The sequence below is a fragment of the Mchenga conophoros genome, linkage group LG20 (genome assembly GCF_057382185.1).
Source record: "Mchenga conophoros isolate Kocher_MC1m ecotype Shallow Benthic linkage group LG20, M_conophoros_male_GT1.1, whole genome shotgun sequence".
Lineage (NCBI taxonomy): Eukaryota > Metazoa > Chordata > Actinopteri > Cichliformes > Cichlidae > Mchenga > Mchenga conophoros.
This window is the reverse complement of record NC_140545.1, coordinates 11,146,304-11,162,917: the sequence shown is the minus strand read 5'-3', so window position 1 is coordinate 11,162,917 and position 16,614 is coordinate 11,146,304. Positions and strand designations below refer to the sequence as shown.

General features: G+C 41.0%; 1 protein-coding gene across 3 annotated transcripts in view; it reads left to right on the top strand.

Moving 5' to 3' along the window:
* Positions 1–6,828: 6,828 nt before the first annotated feature.
* The window catches only part of ptpn11b (protein tyrosine phosphatase non-receptor type 11b), a 35,113-nt gene continuing 25,327 nt past the window's right edge, over positions 6,829–16,614 (top strand). For 2 of the 3 annotated variants that reach the window (XM_085259241.1, XM_085259240.1), the window contains exon 1: positions 6,829–6,960. In XM_085259241.1, the coding sequence (XP_085115367.1) occupies positions 6,947–6,960 (14 nt within the window). In that variant the 5' untranslated portion in view covers positions 6,829–6,946. Of the gene's footprint in view, positions 6,961–14,913; positions 15,053–16,614 lie in introns of those variants that run through there. The other variant, XM_085259242.1, reaches the window with a different exon arrangement.

The window sequence follows — 16,614 nt, the reverse complement described above, 5'->3', positions numbered from 1 at the left end:
ATCTTCATTTTGTCCTCATTTGTGCCACATCAAAGCTTAATATTTATTTTGATTACTGATTACAGGTCAGAACTTACAGCACTTACGTTTTCCTGCCACCCTGCATAATTCAGTTCTAATATGAGATAATAGAGTAGAGATCAAAGTTAGAGAATTATTCATGTTTACTTGATTTATTTTATTTTTTGCTCATTGGTGACTTTCATAGCTCAAACATTAGGGGAATACTAGGCCCAGTTGTGGCTATAGCACTCTTTTGGCAACATTTGAATGATTCATTCCAGAAAGTACAGTGATCTAAATTAGACAATAGTTTGCTATTTTAGCAGGAAAAAAGCAGCTTGGAAACTGAAATATTAATGGTTACAACTTTCAACCATTAGGAAGTATACAGGTCATTTTCTTGGAATGATTTTAGCACATCTGTGCTCGTGGGGCCTTACCAACATCTCACATTTCCCTGGTTCGATTTTGTTCTTTTCAACAGAATAGAGTTGCTAATCTTCCAGAGATTCCCAATTAAGTACGGATCAGAACTTTGGGCTAGTTATTTCATTATTCCAGCATCAACAGCTTGAATTGTTAAATTGTTTCACCCAGGTAGCAGTGGACAAAATTGTTGGATTACTTCAAACTGATGGCAGAAAAGGAAGAGTGCGTGTATGAAGGAGCTTGTAATAAACACCTTGTCATGTAGCTGTGTAAGAGGTCACCCCAACTCAAACCAACTGACACCATTTCCTGTCTGAAAAAACTAAATCAAAGTTGTCATCACTAAAGAGATTTGTGCAACAAGCAGTGCTCCTTAGCAAAGGTTAGTGTAGCCTGCAGCTAAGTTGGTCACTGCAGACTTTGCTTTAAAGCTCACATATTTTCACGTGACGAGATGATGCACTGCTGATTTATGTGAACAACTAGGATTTTTTAAATATATATACAGGGGGACTTGAGTATTCTAAGAACTGGTGTTACATGAACAAGTGCCCTCAGCAACAACCAACTCATTATCGTTTTACCTAACGGGAATGGGCGTTTTGCTATTCAACTGAATGCTAACACAAATATCTAATCATCCAGTCACGTGGCCAAAACCCACTGCATTTAGGTAAGATAAGATAAGATAAGATAAGATAGAACTTTATTAATCCCTCGGGTGGGTTCCTCTGGGAAATTCGACTTCCAAAAAAAGCACAGCAACGACCGAAGTTACAGTTACAGAATTGTTATATATACATATATACACACACACACACACACACACACACACACACATATATAAATACAGAGACAAATATAAATAAAATATACAAAGGGGATAAATAGAATAAATAGGAATAAAAAATAAAAATACAAGTGAATTGCACATTTCAAGTATTGAGTCTATTGCACCGTTGACTATTTACAAAAGTATTGCACAAGGTATTGTACAGTGAGGTGAAGAGGCACTACAGCTTAGTTGTTCCCCCCTCCTTTGTCCTCCTGTTTCCCCTCCCTCTCCCCTCCAGAGAGGAGTTAAACAGTCTGATGGCGTGTGGGACAAAGGAGTTTTTAAGTCTGTTAGTTCTTGTCTTGGGGAGAAGCAACCTGTCACTGAACAGACTCTTCTGATTGTTTATGGCCGTGTGCAGAGGATGCCCAGCATTGTTCATAATGTCCAGCAGTTTCTTTAATGTCCTTTTCTCTGCCACTGTCACCAGAGTGTCCAGCTTCATGCCGACCACAGAGCTAGCCTTCCTGATCAGTTTCTCCAGCCTGGATGAGTCCCTCTTTGCTGTGCTGCTCCCCCAGCACACCACAGCATAGAAAAGTACTCCAGCAACCACCGACTGGTAAAACATCCTCAGGAGCTTCCTGCAGATGTTAAAAGACCTCAGCCTCCTGAGGAAGTACAGTCGGCTTTGGGCTTTTTTATACAGGTGCTCTGTGTTGCATGACCAGTCCAGTTTATTGTCCACCCACAGCCCGAGGTACTTGTACTTGTTGACCACCTCCACCTCCTCCCCCTCTATCTGAACCGGCAGTGGACCTTCTCTGGACCTCCTGAAGTCCACAACCAGTTCCTTAGTCTTTGAGGTGTTGAGTTGCAGGTGGTTTGTGTGACTCCATGCGACAAAGTTCCTCACCAGACTTCTGTACTCCTCTTCCTGATCATCCCAGATACACCCCATGATGGCCGTGTCATCTGCAAACTTCTGAATATGGCATAATTCAGAGTTGTAGCAGAAGTCAGAGGTGTACAGGGTGAAGAGAAGAGGGGACAGCACAGTTCCCTGTGGTGCTCCTGTGCTGCTGACCACAGTGTCAGACGTGATGTCCTTCAGCCTGACGTACTGTGGTCTGTCGGTGAGGTAGTCGGAGATCCAGGCCACCAGGCAGGGGTCCACCTCCATCCTGTTCAGTTTTTCCTGAAGCATACAGGGCCGGATGGTATTAAAGGCACTGGAAAAGTCAAGAAACAGGATCCTGACCGTGCCTTTTCCCCCATCCAGGTGTGAGTGGGCTCTGTGTAGGAGGTACAGGATGGCATCCTCCACTCCGACACCCGCCTTGTATGCAAACTGTAGTGGGTCCTGGGCATGTTGTACCTGTGGTCGGAGGAGGTTGAGGAAGAGCCGCTCTAGAGTCTTCATAAGATGTGACGTCAGTGCCACCGGTCGGAAGTCATTCAGCTCATTGGGCCGGTTCTTTTTGGGGACCGGGACGATGCAGGATGTCTTCCATAGGGCGGGCACTCTCCCCAGTCGCAGACTGAGGTTGAAGACTCGTTGTAGCGGCTCCCCAAGTTCAGCAGCACACGCCTTAAGCATCCTAGGACACACCTTGTCTGGGCCTGCTGCCTTTCTGGGGCGAAGCTTCCTCAGTTGCCTCCTGACCTGATCCACTGTGACACTGGGAGGTGTTTGGGAGGAGGGGAGGGGGGGAGATGTCTTGCTGCTGAGAGAGGGATTGGAGGAGGGGGGTGTCATGGTGTCAGGAAGGGGGGGAAGCGAGGGAGGCAGGAGAGTGGGGAGAGGACTCTGTAGTGAAGGTGAGGGTGAGGGGGTTGTGGGCTGGTCAAACCTGTTGAAGAAGTTGTTGAGTTCGTTTGCCTTCTCCACAGTCCCCCCCACTGTGCTTTTCTTGGTGTTGTGGCCTGTGATGGTTTTCACACCATTCCAGACCTCCCTCATATTGTTCCTCTCCAACTTCTGCTCCACCTTCCTCCTGTAGGTGTCCTTTGCTTCCCTCAGGCAGCGTTTCACCTCCCGCTGTGCTGCTTTCATCTCCTCCTTCACTTTGCTCCTGAAAGCCTTCTTCTTCATGTTGAGGACAGCTTTGACTTCCTGTGTTACCCACGGTTTGTTATTAGGATAACACCGTACCGTCTTAGCAGGGGCGACCGTGTCCACACAAAAGTTGAGGTAGTCTGTAAGACAGTGTGTCGCCCCCTCTATGTCCTCACCATGTGGGCTCAGGAGCACATCCCAGTCTGTGGTGTCATAACAGTCTCTCAGAGCATCCTCCTTTTCTGGGGTCCATCTCTGGATGGAGCGCGTTGTGACAGGCTGCCTTTGGACGAGGGGTGTGTATTGTGGTATGTAGACATGCTGCTGCTGGAGTTCAAACTGAGCATCAAAATGAGGGAAAAAGGCTATTTAAGTGACTTTGAATGCAGCACTGTTGTTCCATGACTACAATACTAAGACCAGGCTGTCTGCTGATTTACTGGGTCTTCCCCACATGACCATCTCTGGGGTTTACGGAGAATTGTCCAAAAAAGTAAAATATCTACTGAGCAGCATTTCTATGAGCAAAAATGCCGTCTTGATGCCAGTGGTCAGAGGACAGGGGACAAGACTGTTTTGAACTGACAGGAAAGCAACAGTAACTCAGATAACCAGTCTTTACAACCAGACCATCTCTGAACACAGCACGTGGGACCAGATGGACCAGAGCGTGTGTCGCTCCAGTCAGCTAAGAACAGGAAACTGAGGATACAATTCAAATGGGCTCTAAAACATTGGACATTTGAAGATTGGAAAAATGTTGGCTGGTTGGATGACTGGGGTCAGAATTTAGTGTAAACAACATGAAAGCATGGATCCGTCCTGCCTTTATCAGTGGTTCAGGCTGCTTGTGGTATTTCCATATACAGGTCAGTTTTAAAATATTTTAAGTGCAGTTTAGTGGAAACCTTGAATATCAGGATCATTAGTCTTCCACCACAAACTGAGGTAATCACAGCTCTGTGCTAACAAGAGGCTTCTGCTCACATTCAAAATATCCAAAGCCAAGCAGTTTTTAAGAGCAATTAAAGCAAAAAACACGCTCGTAAACACGCCTATAAACAACATTTTTTGGCTAGAGTGATATTTACTTCTTATAATTCAACTCATCAAACAGCAGTCTGCGGTGGCCTGCTGCTAATTGAAAGTCCCAGATTCAAAAAGAACAAAAAGTAGCTGCTGCACAGCTTCATACATCATTCAGCGCATCCCAAATCTGTCTCGAGCATTTTCATTAAGCTCGAGATTTAATGAGTTTAATTTATTCCTCGCTAATGACAGAGAAAGACACCGCATCTTGTGTTAATTAAAACTATATGAAATGCTGTGGATGAAATAGTTTTGCCCAGTGAGGGATCCTACTGAGGGAAAGATCATTTTCGAGTTAATAACTGCAAGTAGTTTGATTAAAGGGTTTTTCTTTCTTTCCAGGAATTAAATCAAAACAAAACAGAACATGTACACAAGGAATTAAATGATGATCCCGGGTGGCTCACGGAGGAGAGAGCGGGGCGTGGACAGTTTCAGCTCAAACCTTTCCAGGGAGACGGGATTCACTGAAACTAGGAGATGGAGGAAGCTCATTTTGATGAATGTGTTGAGAAACCGAGTGGCTCTGAGAAGAGCTGAGTTTAGCAAGAGCTTTGGAGGTAGACAGAGGATTTTCAGATTTTTTTTAAGCACATGTTGGGGAGTGCAGTTTGTTCAAAGGTCAGAGTGGAACGCATTTCATCAGATCATACCTAAGCCAAACACCATGGCATGATGGAAGAGGCTGTTCTTTGAAAAATCCTGACTAAATTTGTGTTTTGGGACATGGTCGAACACTTCTTCCCTCTGTGTAAAAGGCTTCCCACCACCAAGGTTACAGTTTTGTTTGTGTTTTTCTGTTGTTGTTTTTTTTAAATGTCTACATGGTAATAAAAGTTCTTTATCTCTGACTGGGCTCCAGCTGTCCAGTTGCATCACTCTCAGTGTAAGACCTCTTTGTTTGCCTTTCCAGACTTCTTCCAATCTTTGTGCAGGCAGATTTGCAAGTCTCAAGGCAAAAATGGGGGTCAAAGGTCATTAGCATATAGAAGCAGCCGCCTCAGGGTAGAGGGGACATCCTGGTTTCCAGGCCCCGAGGGAAACTGGGCTTTGTATTCTCAGGTCCATTTACACCCCCCTCTAGATTCAACAGGACACTGGGTCTGCAGGGTGATAAAAACTGAATGAGTGCAGCTATTTGTAATACCTCCCAACACAAATCACACACAAACTCTTAAGCCTGACTGATCGTGTTCGCCAACACATGCAGAAGCCAAAGTCAATTTCTACCACTTGTCTACTAAAATATGCACCTGGAGGTGCAGCACAAAATATACAAAGGGCATCCCAGCCAATAAATGCTAATGACTTTGTTTTTCAAGTCTCTCTCGCTCAATTTTAACACTAAAACAAGTTATTTCTCAGCGTCTTCATGAATTTCCACCAAGGTATCGATCATTAGGTAATGTCCTCCCCATAATGCGGCGGGATAATTTTTAGCTGATCACCGCACCTAAACAATAAACTGCGTTCAAACCCATTCATACAGCCTGAAGCACACAGCACCTGATAAAGAGAGAGAGACGTCTACTAGAAATTCCAGAGAGAGCAGAAATTCCCACTCTATCATCTCTGTTTGTCTGCAGGATGCAGCAGAACACTGGGTCAAACAGTGGAAATGCAAATCCATACATGCGAAGCCTGTGAGCTCACAGACAATTGCATAAGCCCATCCATCCTTAGTAGATTAACCTCCACTGATAACCACAGGCTGGTGACGTCAATGCTGCTCTGCCTCAGTGCTTACTCCACTCCTGCACCACCAGCACTACCATTCTTTATGTATGTGTGTATATCTGTATGTTAATGCTAAACAAATAGATAAGCTTTATCTGTAAAGACAGTAGTTGAGCTTTACAATTGTGCAGACAAAAGAGGTTGATTACTAATAAGTTGTTTAAAAAATCTGTTTTATATTGTTACTTTACAGCTTCACTATCCTCCTACTGATAATTATATTAAACATTAACAGTTAGCACAAGCAGCTATGGCGACAGAAATGACAGCTGACAGCAGCAAACACGCCACTTGTTTTAAGTTAAGTAGCCACAGGTGTGCAGTTTTTAGGTGTTTTTGTTGTGTTTTTTCAGAAGTGAGGGCTTAACGATCTACTTTTGGTTATAAGCTCCAGACAGTAATCTGGAGCTAAAATATCTTGAAGTTTGTCAGATATGACGTTTGGTGTGCACCACATTTACACAGGTTTCTACATCTACTCCCCCAAAAGAAACACCTACAAACCAGTGTCGAAATTAGTTTGTAGAAATAATAAAATAAATAAATCATTTGATTTTTTTTTAACAAGAGAAGTGGAAGCTTGAAATCTCAGTTTTTTAAGGCGAAATAAAATTGCAATTCAAAAGTAATATACGTTCAAGAGCCTGACATAAAAATGAATCCGCTCCGGGTTTCCCTTTTACGCCCCCGTCCCTTAAATGAGGCCTTTGTTTTGAAGGTAAAAACCGGAAGGCGTGTCGGTAGTTATGTGTAGCCCAGCACGCAGGTTCAACACATCCTCTCAGTGTTCACAACAACTCCGCGGAGCCAGAAGGGGAACGTTTGAGGGCACTTGACAGCTTTCAGAGACTGCTATGACATCTCGCAGGTGAGCTGGAGTTTGCTTTTTAAACTGTCACTAATCCCACTGTAATATTTCACAGCCCGCGCGAGCCTGCGCGAGCCTTCTCAGATTATCACTGCACGAGCGGTCAGCGATAGAGAGACAGCCAGCTCGAGAGCAGGGCGCCTAAACTTTTTTCCCCCCCGTACCACAGACCCCGTTATTACTTGAAGCCTCGCCTTTCCAACTATATACAAAGAAACTATTATAGGCTTGTGTTTTAAATGTGAGTTTTCTCTGAGATATAAGACCGATTTTACTGCTCTAACCCGCCTGGAAATGCTTAAATGTTTAAAAGAAATTGGAAATTATATCAAATTTCGTGACCTGCTACAGTTAAATAACGCTCCTAAGCCTGGACCTCACTGTTTCCAGGCTGTTATAGTAATTCACATTTTCATTTTGTTTTTAGAACTACAAATTTTTTCCCCATTTGTTTCCGAGAAAGCAAATCCTTATTATAATAATAATAATAATGGATTGGATTTATATAGCGCTTTTCAAGGCACCCAAAGCGCTTTACAATTCCACTATTCATTCACTCTCACATTCACACACTGGTGGAGGCAGCTATCTCTTTATTGCACACACTTGGTAATAACTGGCAGTTCAGACTGAGGAAGAATAAGTGAACTTTTGTTTTAAGAGTTTCTCTAAAAGCTACATGGAGTCAGGTAATCTAATTAATAAGATTGGAAGTGCCAGTTGTGCTAGAGGTGTCCTTTCCTATAAATACAGGCATGGAAGGTGTGCAGTTCTTGTGAAACACTCTCATAGGATTGTAGAAAAGATTCACAAAGCTGAAAAAGGCTAAATATGTTTCTAAAGATCTGGGTGTTGTTCAGTCCACAATAAGACAAATTGGCTTCACACATATAGGAAATTGTTGCTATACTCCCTCAGAGTTGGTACCGTGCAAAGATCACAATGTGCCATCCTGACAGAAGTGGAAAAGGTAACGATATAAGACGACAGCAAATGGGAGTTTGGGTTAAAACATAGAGAGATACCAGTAAGGAAACTGCTCATCAAAATGCTGTGTCTAAACTTTGAAGGAAAAAAAAGAACTAACAAAAGGTTAAGTTTTGCCAGCTGTGATTACTAAGTGGATTTAATAATGTGTACGTGAATTGTACACGTGTGTTGTTAGTTTACTGACAGTATTTGTCTGTAACGATCTTTGCGACTTTTATAGTCTAATCTGTTTGATGGGGACAGGATTGCCTGCTTTCCATGAATTAATACTGAGGCAGACATGTCACAAAAAAAAACCCTTGGGCTGGATAATATGGATCACATGTACATCTGTGGACTAGTAATGATTTGTAGATCCTCCTGAATGATTTCTCTGGCTTGAGACGGGAAGATTTAAGTACTGCAGCAGGCAGGCTGTACTAAGGGCTATAAAAACAAATGGGTTTATTGTATGCAAAGTGTTAGATTTGCTCATGGATGATCCTCTCCAGTTTCTTCTTATGGTTATTTTTGAGGCATTTCACATACTATCGAGAAATTAATCTATTATAAGAGACTTGAGATGGGGAAACAGCTTTTCTATACAAGGTGACTGCTGACATTTTTGTTTTTCCCCTCGTTTGCCCATGATGGCTGTTGTGGAATCAAGAAAATGCAATGTTGGCAGCTAGATTTTACTGTTGATACTGATAGGTTGGATCATGTTAAATTGGTGGCAGACTTTCAAAATGAAGAAAATGTATTTACACTTGAAAGATTCCACGTTCGAGACTATGAGGAGACACAAACCCAGTCTTGGGAAGGCATGAGTTAGTGTATTACTAGCACCGGTCCCAAACCCGGAGAGATGGGAGGGTTGTGTTGGAAAGGGCATCTGGCAGAAAATCTGTGCTAACATGCAGATCCATCCGCTGTGGCGACCTCTTGGGAAATGAGGGAACAGCCAGCTCCTTCATTTGTACAGCACTTTTCTAAGCTGCAAACACAAAGTGCTGTCCATAGGCAGCATAACGGTAAGAAACAACCATCAGTGAAATAAAAGAAAAAACACGAGCAATATGCAAGTACACAATTAAGCATATAAAATAACTTTACAAAACATCCAAAAGGCAGAATAATAAATAAAAAAAGAAACTAAAAATTATGGGTGTATTGTGGAAACAGAAAACTTGTTGCCAAACAAGAAGGCAAGTGTGTTTAAAAACTGTCTTAAGATAGGACTTCAAAGCAGAAACTCTTTCGGCAGATTGAGTACTAACTGGAAGACTGCATTAAAGTGGAGGTGCCAGTACAACAAACACTGTGTCACCCTTTGACCTTAATGTGGACTCTGGAACGGCTAGCAGAACTAGCCCAGCAGATCTAAGAGGCTTTTTTTTGGATAGTAAGGAATTAAGAGTTCATTACTATACTCTGGCATCGGGCCATGGAAAGCCTTATAGGTCATGAGTAGCCTTTTAAAAGAAACTGGTAAGCAGGAAGTTACAACTGGTTTTCTTCAGAAGTCTGGCTGAACAGCTTGAAGCTGAGTTACGCAGGTTTTCAGGTAGAAAAGCATGAATAATTTTCTACGCCACTACAAGATAAATTTGCTCTGATCTGTGGAAACATGCTTGAGTTAAAGCTGTGCACAGTTTGCCTTTTCATTGTTTGGCCAACCGTCTAATGCTTTGTTTCATATTAACTCATGTTTCATACTGCTACTATATGCTTCAGTATATATTATTTACTAGCCATTACAGTTGAACTTTTGCTTAAATAAAATATGGCGGTGGTGATGTTGCAGCACCTGCATCCCTTGCACTTGTAGTTCTAGTTAGACCTTGGTATGAGAATATACACACCGTGCACAGTTTTGTTTATAATAGTGCGGTGTTTGTCTCAGCTTTGCATAAGCAGTTGAGTAAAATTGAAATCTATGGTAAACTTGGAAAAGTTTGGAAAAAAACTGTTGCGGTCATGTTGGCGAGTCCATTCAGTTTGATGTCCCCCCCTCGTTATTTATTTGGTTTTGAATAAACACATAAAGAGCTTAACCAAACAACGTGTGCGCACATGGAGACTTAAAGTAGATGAACCACGTCTGCAAGTTAAAATAGAACCAAAAGACAAGTAATAGTTTGGTAACTCACTTTAAAATTTAACTCGTATCCCAAACACTGAATATGCTTCGGATTACTGGATTAAATTAGTTTTGGATAGATTGTGTCTAGTGATGCTCTAGAATTTCAGTAGTGCTAGCCAGTTAATTTCTTCAGTCAACACGGGTGGGGAAAAAATGCTGTCATTTCTGTTTTTAGGCTCAAGTTCATTATTTTTCATGCAGCCAAGTTCTTGCATTTTTACAGACATTAGCAAAAATCATAATGAACAATTGTTAGTTAGCGGACACTAGCGGCAACTAAGTCCAATTTCTCTAGAGGTCAATGCCACCAGGCTAAGAGGAAGGAGAAGAAAGCACTGAGCACTGAGGTTAAAGCGGTTTTTATCTCTGCCAGTTTCTATGCCTTGCCGCTGGTTGTCCTACATACACTGCAAAAACTCAGAATCTTAGCAAGTCTTATTTCTAGTCAAAATAAACTCATCACACTTAAAACAAGACAAAATCAACTGAAGAGTAACATCTCAGTAAGATACATTAACTTGTTTTTAGACAGTGGATCTTGAAACTAGAAAATTTTCACTTGTTCCATTGGCAGATTTTTTTCACTTAATACAAGATATTTTTGCCTGAAATAAGAGAAAAATCTGCCAGTGGAACAGTGAAAAATTTATAGTTTCAAGATCTACTGTCTAAAAACAAGTTAATATATCTTACTGGGATGTTACCCTTTAGTTCATTTTGTCTTGTGATAAGATTATTTTGACCAGAAACAAGACAAATATACTTGCTAAGATTCTGAGTTTTTGCAGTGTATGACTGCTGCTCCGCAGCTCTGTTCTGAACTTCCTGAGCTGAAATACCACAGGGGAACAATACTACAATACGTGCCATCTAACCAACCCACTCTGTTGTTGATGATATTACTCCGACACCCCATATCAGGAAGGGTTTTAGTTCATAATAATATTGTGGCGGTCCGGAGTTTCCATGTATTTTGTTATTATTTCACTGCAGGTCTGTGGCGGTTAAATCATAGAGGAACGATCTGTACTGTCCCTCATTGTGACTGTACCATAAATTTAACAATCATAAGGCATTGTAATGAGTTCAGCATAACTGTGGGCCCAGAGAAAGATGTAATGATGAATCACTTTACATCGCACTTCCATTTCTGTTTTGCCAGTTGCGTCTGTGTTGCAAACTCTTTCCACTATTGGAAACCACCTCTGCCCCTCTTTTGTTTATGGAACAGACCTCGTCTGTCACTGAAACTCATTTGACCAGCTGAGAACAGTGAGTCAGTTTTTTCGATAAGCCGACAGGAAAACAACAGCCCATGTGGAGGAATAAGATAGCACTGCCAACATTTCCATGAGTGCTCTGAACACACTTTTTTTTTTTTTCTTCTTTAAAACCAGATACATGCTTTTATTTTATTCATTTATACAGGCGCAAAACAATGCTAATAGACTACACTAGACAAAACATTACATGCCTGCGGTCTTTGAATCCCACATTTAAGGGTAACCTGCTTAAAAAGCAGAAGGGACATGTTTTTTTTTTTTTGTTTGTTTTTTTTTTTAGGTAAATGCTAAATATTTGATGTCTAACGTATCAGAGCCTCATTCCTCCCAGACTCATAGTTGTGCAAATCCGAGCTCAGCTTTGATCAGGTTAATACCACCGCTACCACTTCTCTCTGTAGATAGCAGACTTTGAATATTAGTCACGCTTATCTCATGATTCAGTTAAAAAGTGCTTTCTCTGGTAAAAGGTAAGCTGGAGAAAATTAGTTAGTGACTCCCCTCTGACTAATATTAACCATCTAACTATAACGTTTCACACTGACACTGTAGCAAACTGGGGATTTGATAGAAAGATAAATCCCACATGTCTGTTCATTGCTGCCGTGTTAGCTATGCTTGTCTTAATTTGGACAGATTTCAATCTGAGCATATCAACCAGTTACCAATTTTCTTATCAGCCAAGTGATCCTGCAGTCTGTTAGACATGTAGAACATTAGCAAATGTGGATTAAAACATGCAGAAAGTCGTGTGTGCAATATGAATCTATGTAGTGTTAACCGCCAACCTATTTCAAGCTTACAGGTCTTAAACATGAATTACATTTAAACTAGCATTCCCTGGGTTTTGCATAGTAAAATGAGGTGCAGTAAATCTTAGCAAAGTATCAGCACAGGCTGCATTTGCATTAAATGATAAGCTTGTGATTGATAACATTTTCCTCTGGAATAAATGCCTAAAGCAAGCCAGTGAGCAGTACCTTTATAAACTGTTAAGCCCCTTTAAATTTGTTTGCTTTTATTGTAGCGTGAGAGAGAATATCTCATAAACCATTTTATATTACCATTTTGTTATTTAAAGATAAAAAGCGAGGCATTTAGAATTGCTTTTTCTACATATTTTTTGCCGTTCACAGTAACAAATCTGGCATTTAGTGATTATAGTAATTGCCTTCCATATCTGCTTCTGTGATTTCTATATGGTTTAAAAAAGAGGCTTGCATATGTCTGTGGAAAAAAACACAAGTTATTGATTAACCACTAATGTTTGGTGCTTTTACCGAGAGCTTCCCAAGTCCTATTTAGTTGATGTAAAACTCTATCCCCTGTGCTACAGTATAACTTGTTTTTGCGTGCTTAGAGAATTATGATTGCCCTCAGTTATTTTTAACAGTTTTGCTTATCACAACAGGCAATTTTGTAATCAGTGAGTTATGTTTTGGCTTGTATGTGTAAGTAACGTTGCTGTTTTGTTTTTTTCATTCATACGTGGGCACAGTTTTTCTTATTCTGCATTTTCTACTACATTGAAAGGACTTGTTCTACACAGAAGGGAATTATTGAAGTGGGTTTTTCACCTCATGTAAATACTCCAGATCATCAGCAGGGCTAAAAATAACTGCAGTGTTACCAAAATCCACACCCCAGGCTTGTCTGTGACCAATATAGTCCTAGCAGAGGCTTTCATGCTGCACTGTGGCTACTAAGTATATCACCTTTTTGTCAGCAGGCCTAGACAGGCATGCTTTAAATAGCCTATATTGAACATGAGACATTATGTAAGAGGATAGAGTGGTGGCTGGATGCACACTAGGCTTGTTTCCCCACAAGCTGCCCAAGGCTTAACCTGCAGCTCCCAGCTGCCCCCGTCTCTCCCACAGTACCACCACTTTTTACCTCTACTTTCCTGTCGACATCTCGTCAGATATATACCAGACTATTTGAAATCTCATTCTCATTGTGTTGTATCTCCTCTCCTCACTGCCCAAGGCCAGATGCAGGGAAATGGGGCGTCTGGTGGTTGTCAAAGGCAATCCTATTCTTGGAAAGCCCTGAGTCACTCCTGTAGTCATGAACGAGGCTGGTAGAGAATATGGATAAGGCTTTATAGACGCGGCATGCTGTTGAGTTTGCTTTCAAGACTTTTCAGAATTCACTCCTATATAAATTCATCTTAAACAACATAATTTTGGGGACATTGTTTTTCATTAGTAGGGGAGTTGCTTTGAAGTAGTCTCTTGAGTTTAGATGTGTGCTGTACTACTGTAACAATGTGGCCATTACATACTTTTTTCTTTTCTTTTTTTAAAGCAGGGACTTAACATTGTATAAAGATGAACATTTTTAATTGTCAGTTTTAAAGTGGCCCTTGGAAAGATATTTACAATTTGACATACTTCTGGTATGTAAGAAGCTGTGATCAGGAGATAATTTTGCACTTTATTGCGCATTATTCTGCTAGTGTGTCTGTAATTTAATGCTTTCATTTGTACATTTTAAATCTTCAAACTTAACATGAATCTATGGGCATCAGAAGAAAAGTAGTACTAGGATCTCATGAGATAAATTGGGCAGCTTTGAATCTCAATGGTTTTCTACTAGACTACCTAACCCCTAAAATGGTGTGTAGTTTTTGCACACACATTTATAGCTCTGACTGCATATCCCACATACACTGTGAACAGAGCAAAGTATGAATTTGTCTTTGGGATGATATTTACAAACTCCCAAAACAGCTTATGTGGTTACAGGTGCTTTGTTTTATTAGTCACTCTTTAGGTGGTATTTGTTTAACCCCAAGTAGTTTGCATTCATAATAGTATTTGCAGATACTAGACTGATAATAATTAAAGTAGATTCAGTCAGATTATACAGGTCCTTTCAGATTGTTGTACAATCTAAAATTCACTGTAAGGTAGTTAAGAGTTGAACTGCAGCTTTTGTTCTCTGCATTTATTTTCTAACTCATGTGTAAAGCTTCCTGACCCACCCATGTGAAATTAATAGGCTAATGGCATACTGCTGAATTGGCTGGATTGAGGGCTTTAGCTTGGCGATGACTAACTATGATCTGGTGTAACTACGGCATGTTTAATCTCCAGGCACAGGCAACACAGCTGTTGTATTTAGCCTCAGACAAGATGGTGAGGACCCCGTAGCCAGAGAAGGCTCTATTAGCTTTAGGATCAGAGTGAACTCTAGCGTGAGACCCTCTGACCTCTGAGGGTACAACTGGGGCACAGAAAGTGAGACTGAAGGGAGAACGGCAGATGGTGGTTTACCAGTCAGCTAGTGCCTGTCACGTTCATCTAAGGTGGCAAAGGAGGGAAGAGGGGGTGGGGACGTGGGGCTGCTGATAGCACTGACGGGTGCTGGTATCAGGCCCGCTCATGCTCATCCAAATCCCAGATTAAAGCCCCCCTCCCCCTTGTCTACTCTTCCTCTTGCACATTATCTCTCTCACTCTCTCTCTCACACACTCTTACAAAGCACCCCCTCCACTTCTGTCGTCTCTGTCTCACTCAGTCTAACCCAGTAACACTTTTAACACTTTTTTACACCCTTCCCGCTTTCGTCTCTATATCTCCTTCTCTCCCTCCCACCCTCCCTTGTGTAACAGTGCCCAGTGCTGGATTACTAAGCTCTGAGGCTGCTGAAGCAAGGGGCTGTGGCAAGCTTCGACCACAATGGTGAGGTAGGGCAGAAATGATCCCATTCAGCTTGTCTTGTATTATTTATTTTTTGTTTTCAATAGGAATGTCCCTAACCCTGCTTTAGCACATCCTCTTCCTTTTAATAATGCCTTTATATCTATAGTTTTTATTAATTAAATGCATTGAAGAAAGAATTTAAGTATAACATGGAAACTTGAAAGCATGTGGAGACCTGGCAGTTAATAACTTTTTTTTTAATGTGTGCATACAAATGCAATATTGCCTTGACATAACTGATGCAATGTGTCAATGTGAAGTTAAGAGGTTAGAAGTACACTCTAGTTGTTACAAATGTTGTTGAATTGTTTGTGTCTTGGGTTTTTGTGTTGTTTTTGGGGTTTTTTTGTATTAGCACAGAGGGGGAGGTGCACTCTTGCCTCTGTAAACCTGGCACAGTGAACAGTCTGCTGTAATTGCTTCTGTTGTCAGCGATATTTGGTCCAGCCCATTTCTATTGTTGTGATAACTTGTGGAGTTGCAGACATGCTCTGATGGATTAGAAATGGATTAATGACATAAGGTATTTGTGTCCCACTGATTTTATTTTCAGTATAAATCTGCATAGGATTAAAAACAATACCACAAATCTGTCCACCACCCATGACCTGTTATTGGCTCCTCGTTCTAGTAACCTAAAGGCACTGGCCGGCTCTGCTTGTAACTATTCCCATCCCTAAATAAGTAACATGATATGATACAAAAATGTTTGGTTAAATGCTCTTACAAATAATTTACTCTCATGGCAAAAGGAAAATTACCAGCGCACTCAAAAACCACAGGCTTTTTAAAAAATTTTTTTAAAGGAATCTAATTTGTAACAAAATAATGAAAGCTTGAATTACAGATGAAAAATGTACTCCTGCACTTTCTGAAGTTATTATTAAAAATATTTAGCTGTCAAGTGAGTCACACTTACATTTACTTTACATTACCTTACATTACATTTGACGGCCTCCAGCTCCAGCAACTTGGACTCCAGCTGGCCACTGTCATTCTTGTTCTGCTCTACAGTCTCTGTAGCAATATATAAACCAATTCTCAGCCTGCTGCAGTTGCTGGTTAGCATTGCTCTCTAAGCGGATCCCCAGGGAAGTATAAAGGCTGTTGTCACCAGCTGTAGTTCAGTATGGTGAAGCTGGAGACTAACAGTAGGATGAGAGACTCACTAGAGGGGCAGCTGAATATTCAAAACAAGAGTGGGGGTGGGGGGAATTATCCATTGTATTCTTAGATGGCCAAAGAAATAAAAATAATAAAATCCTAAAATAAGTCACCATACATACTTGCACAGCCTTCCCAAGTAATATTTGTGTGAAAAATACTATATGTGTAGTGAGGTCCCCTGACGCGTTCTCAAAGATGCTGGGAAGAGTCGATCAATCTCAAGACTGGGTGCTGTCTTAACCTTAGCTGTCTTTCCTGCGTGCAACATTTAATCCATATAAATGGGTCATTGCTTTGATTCTGAAAGTATGTTTACTATAGTTGCCTAAATAATTCACAGAGATATAGTTAGTTTTTATATTGTTATTTATATATTTAA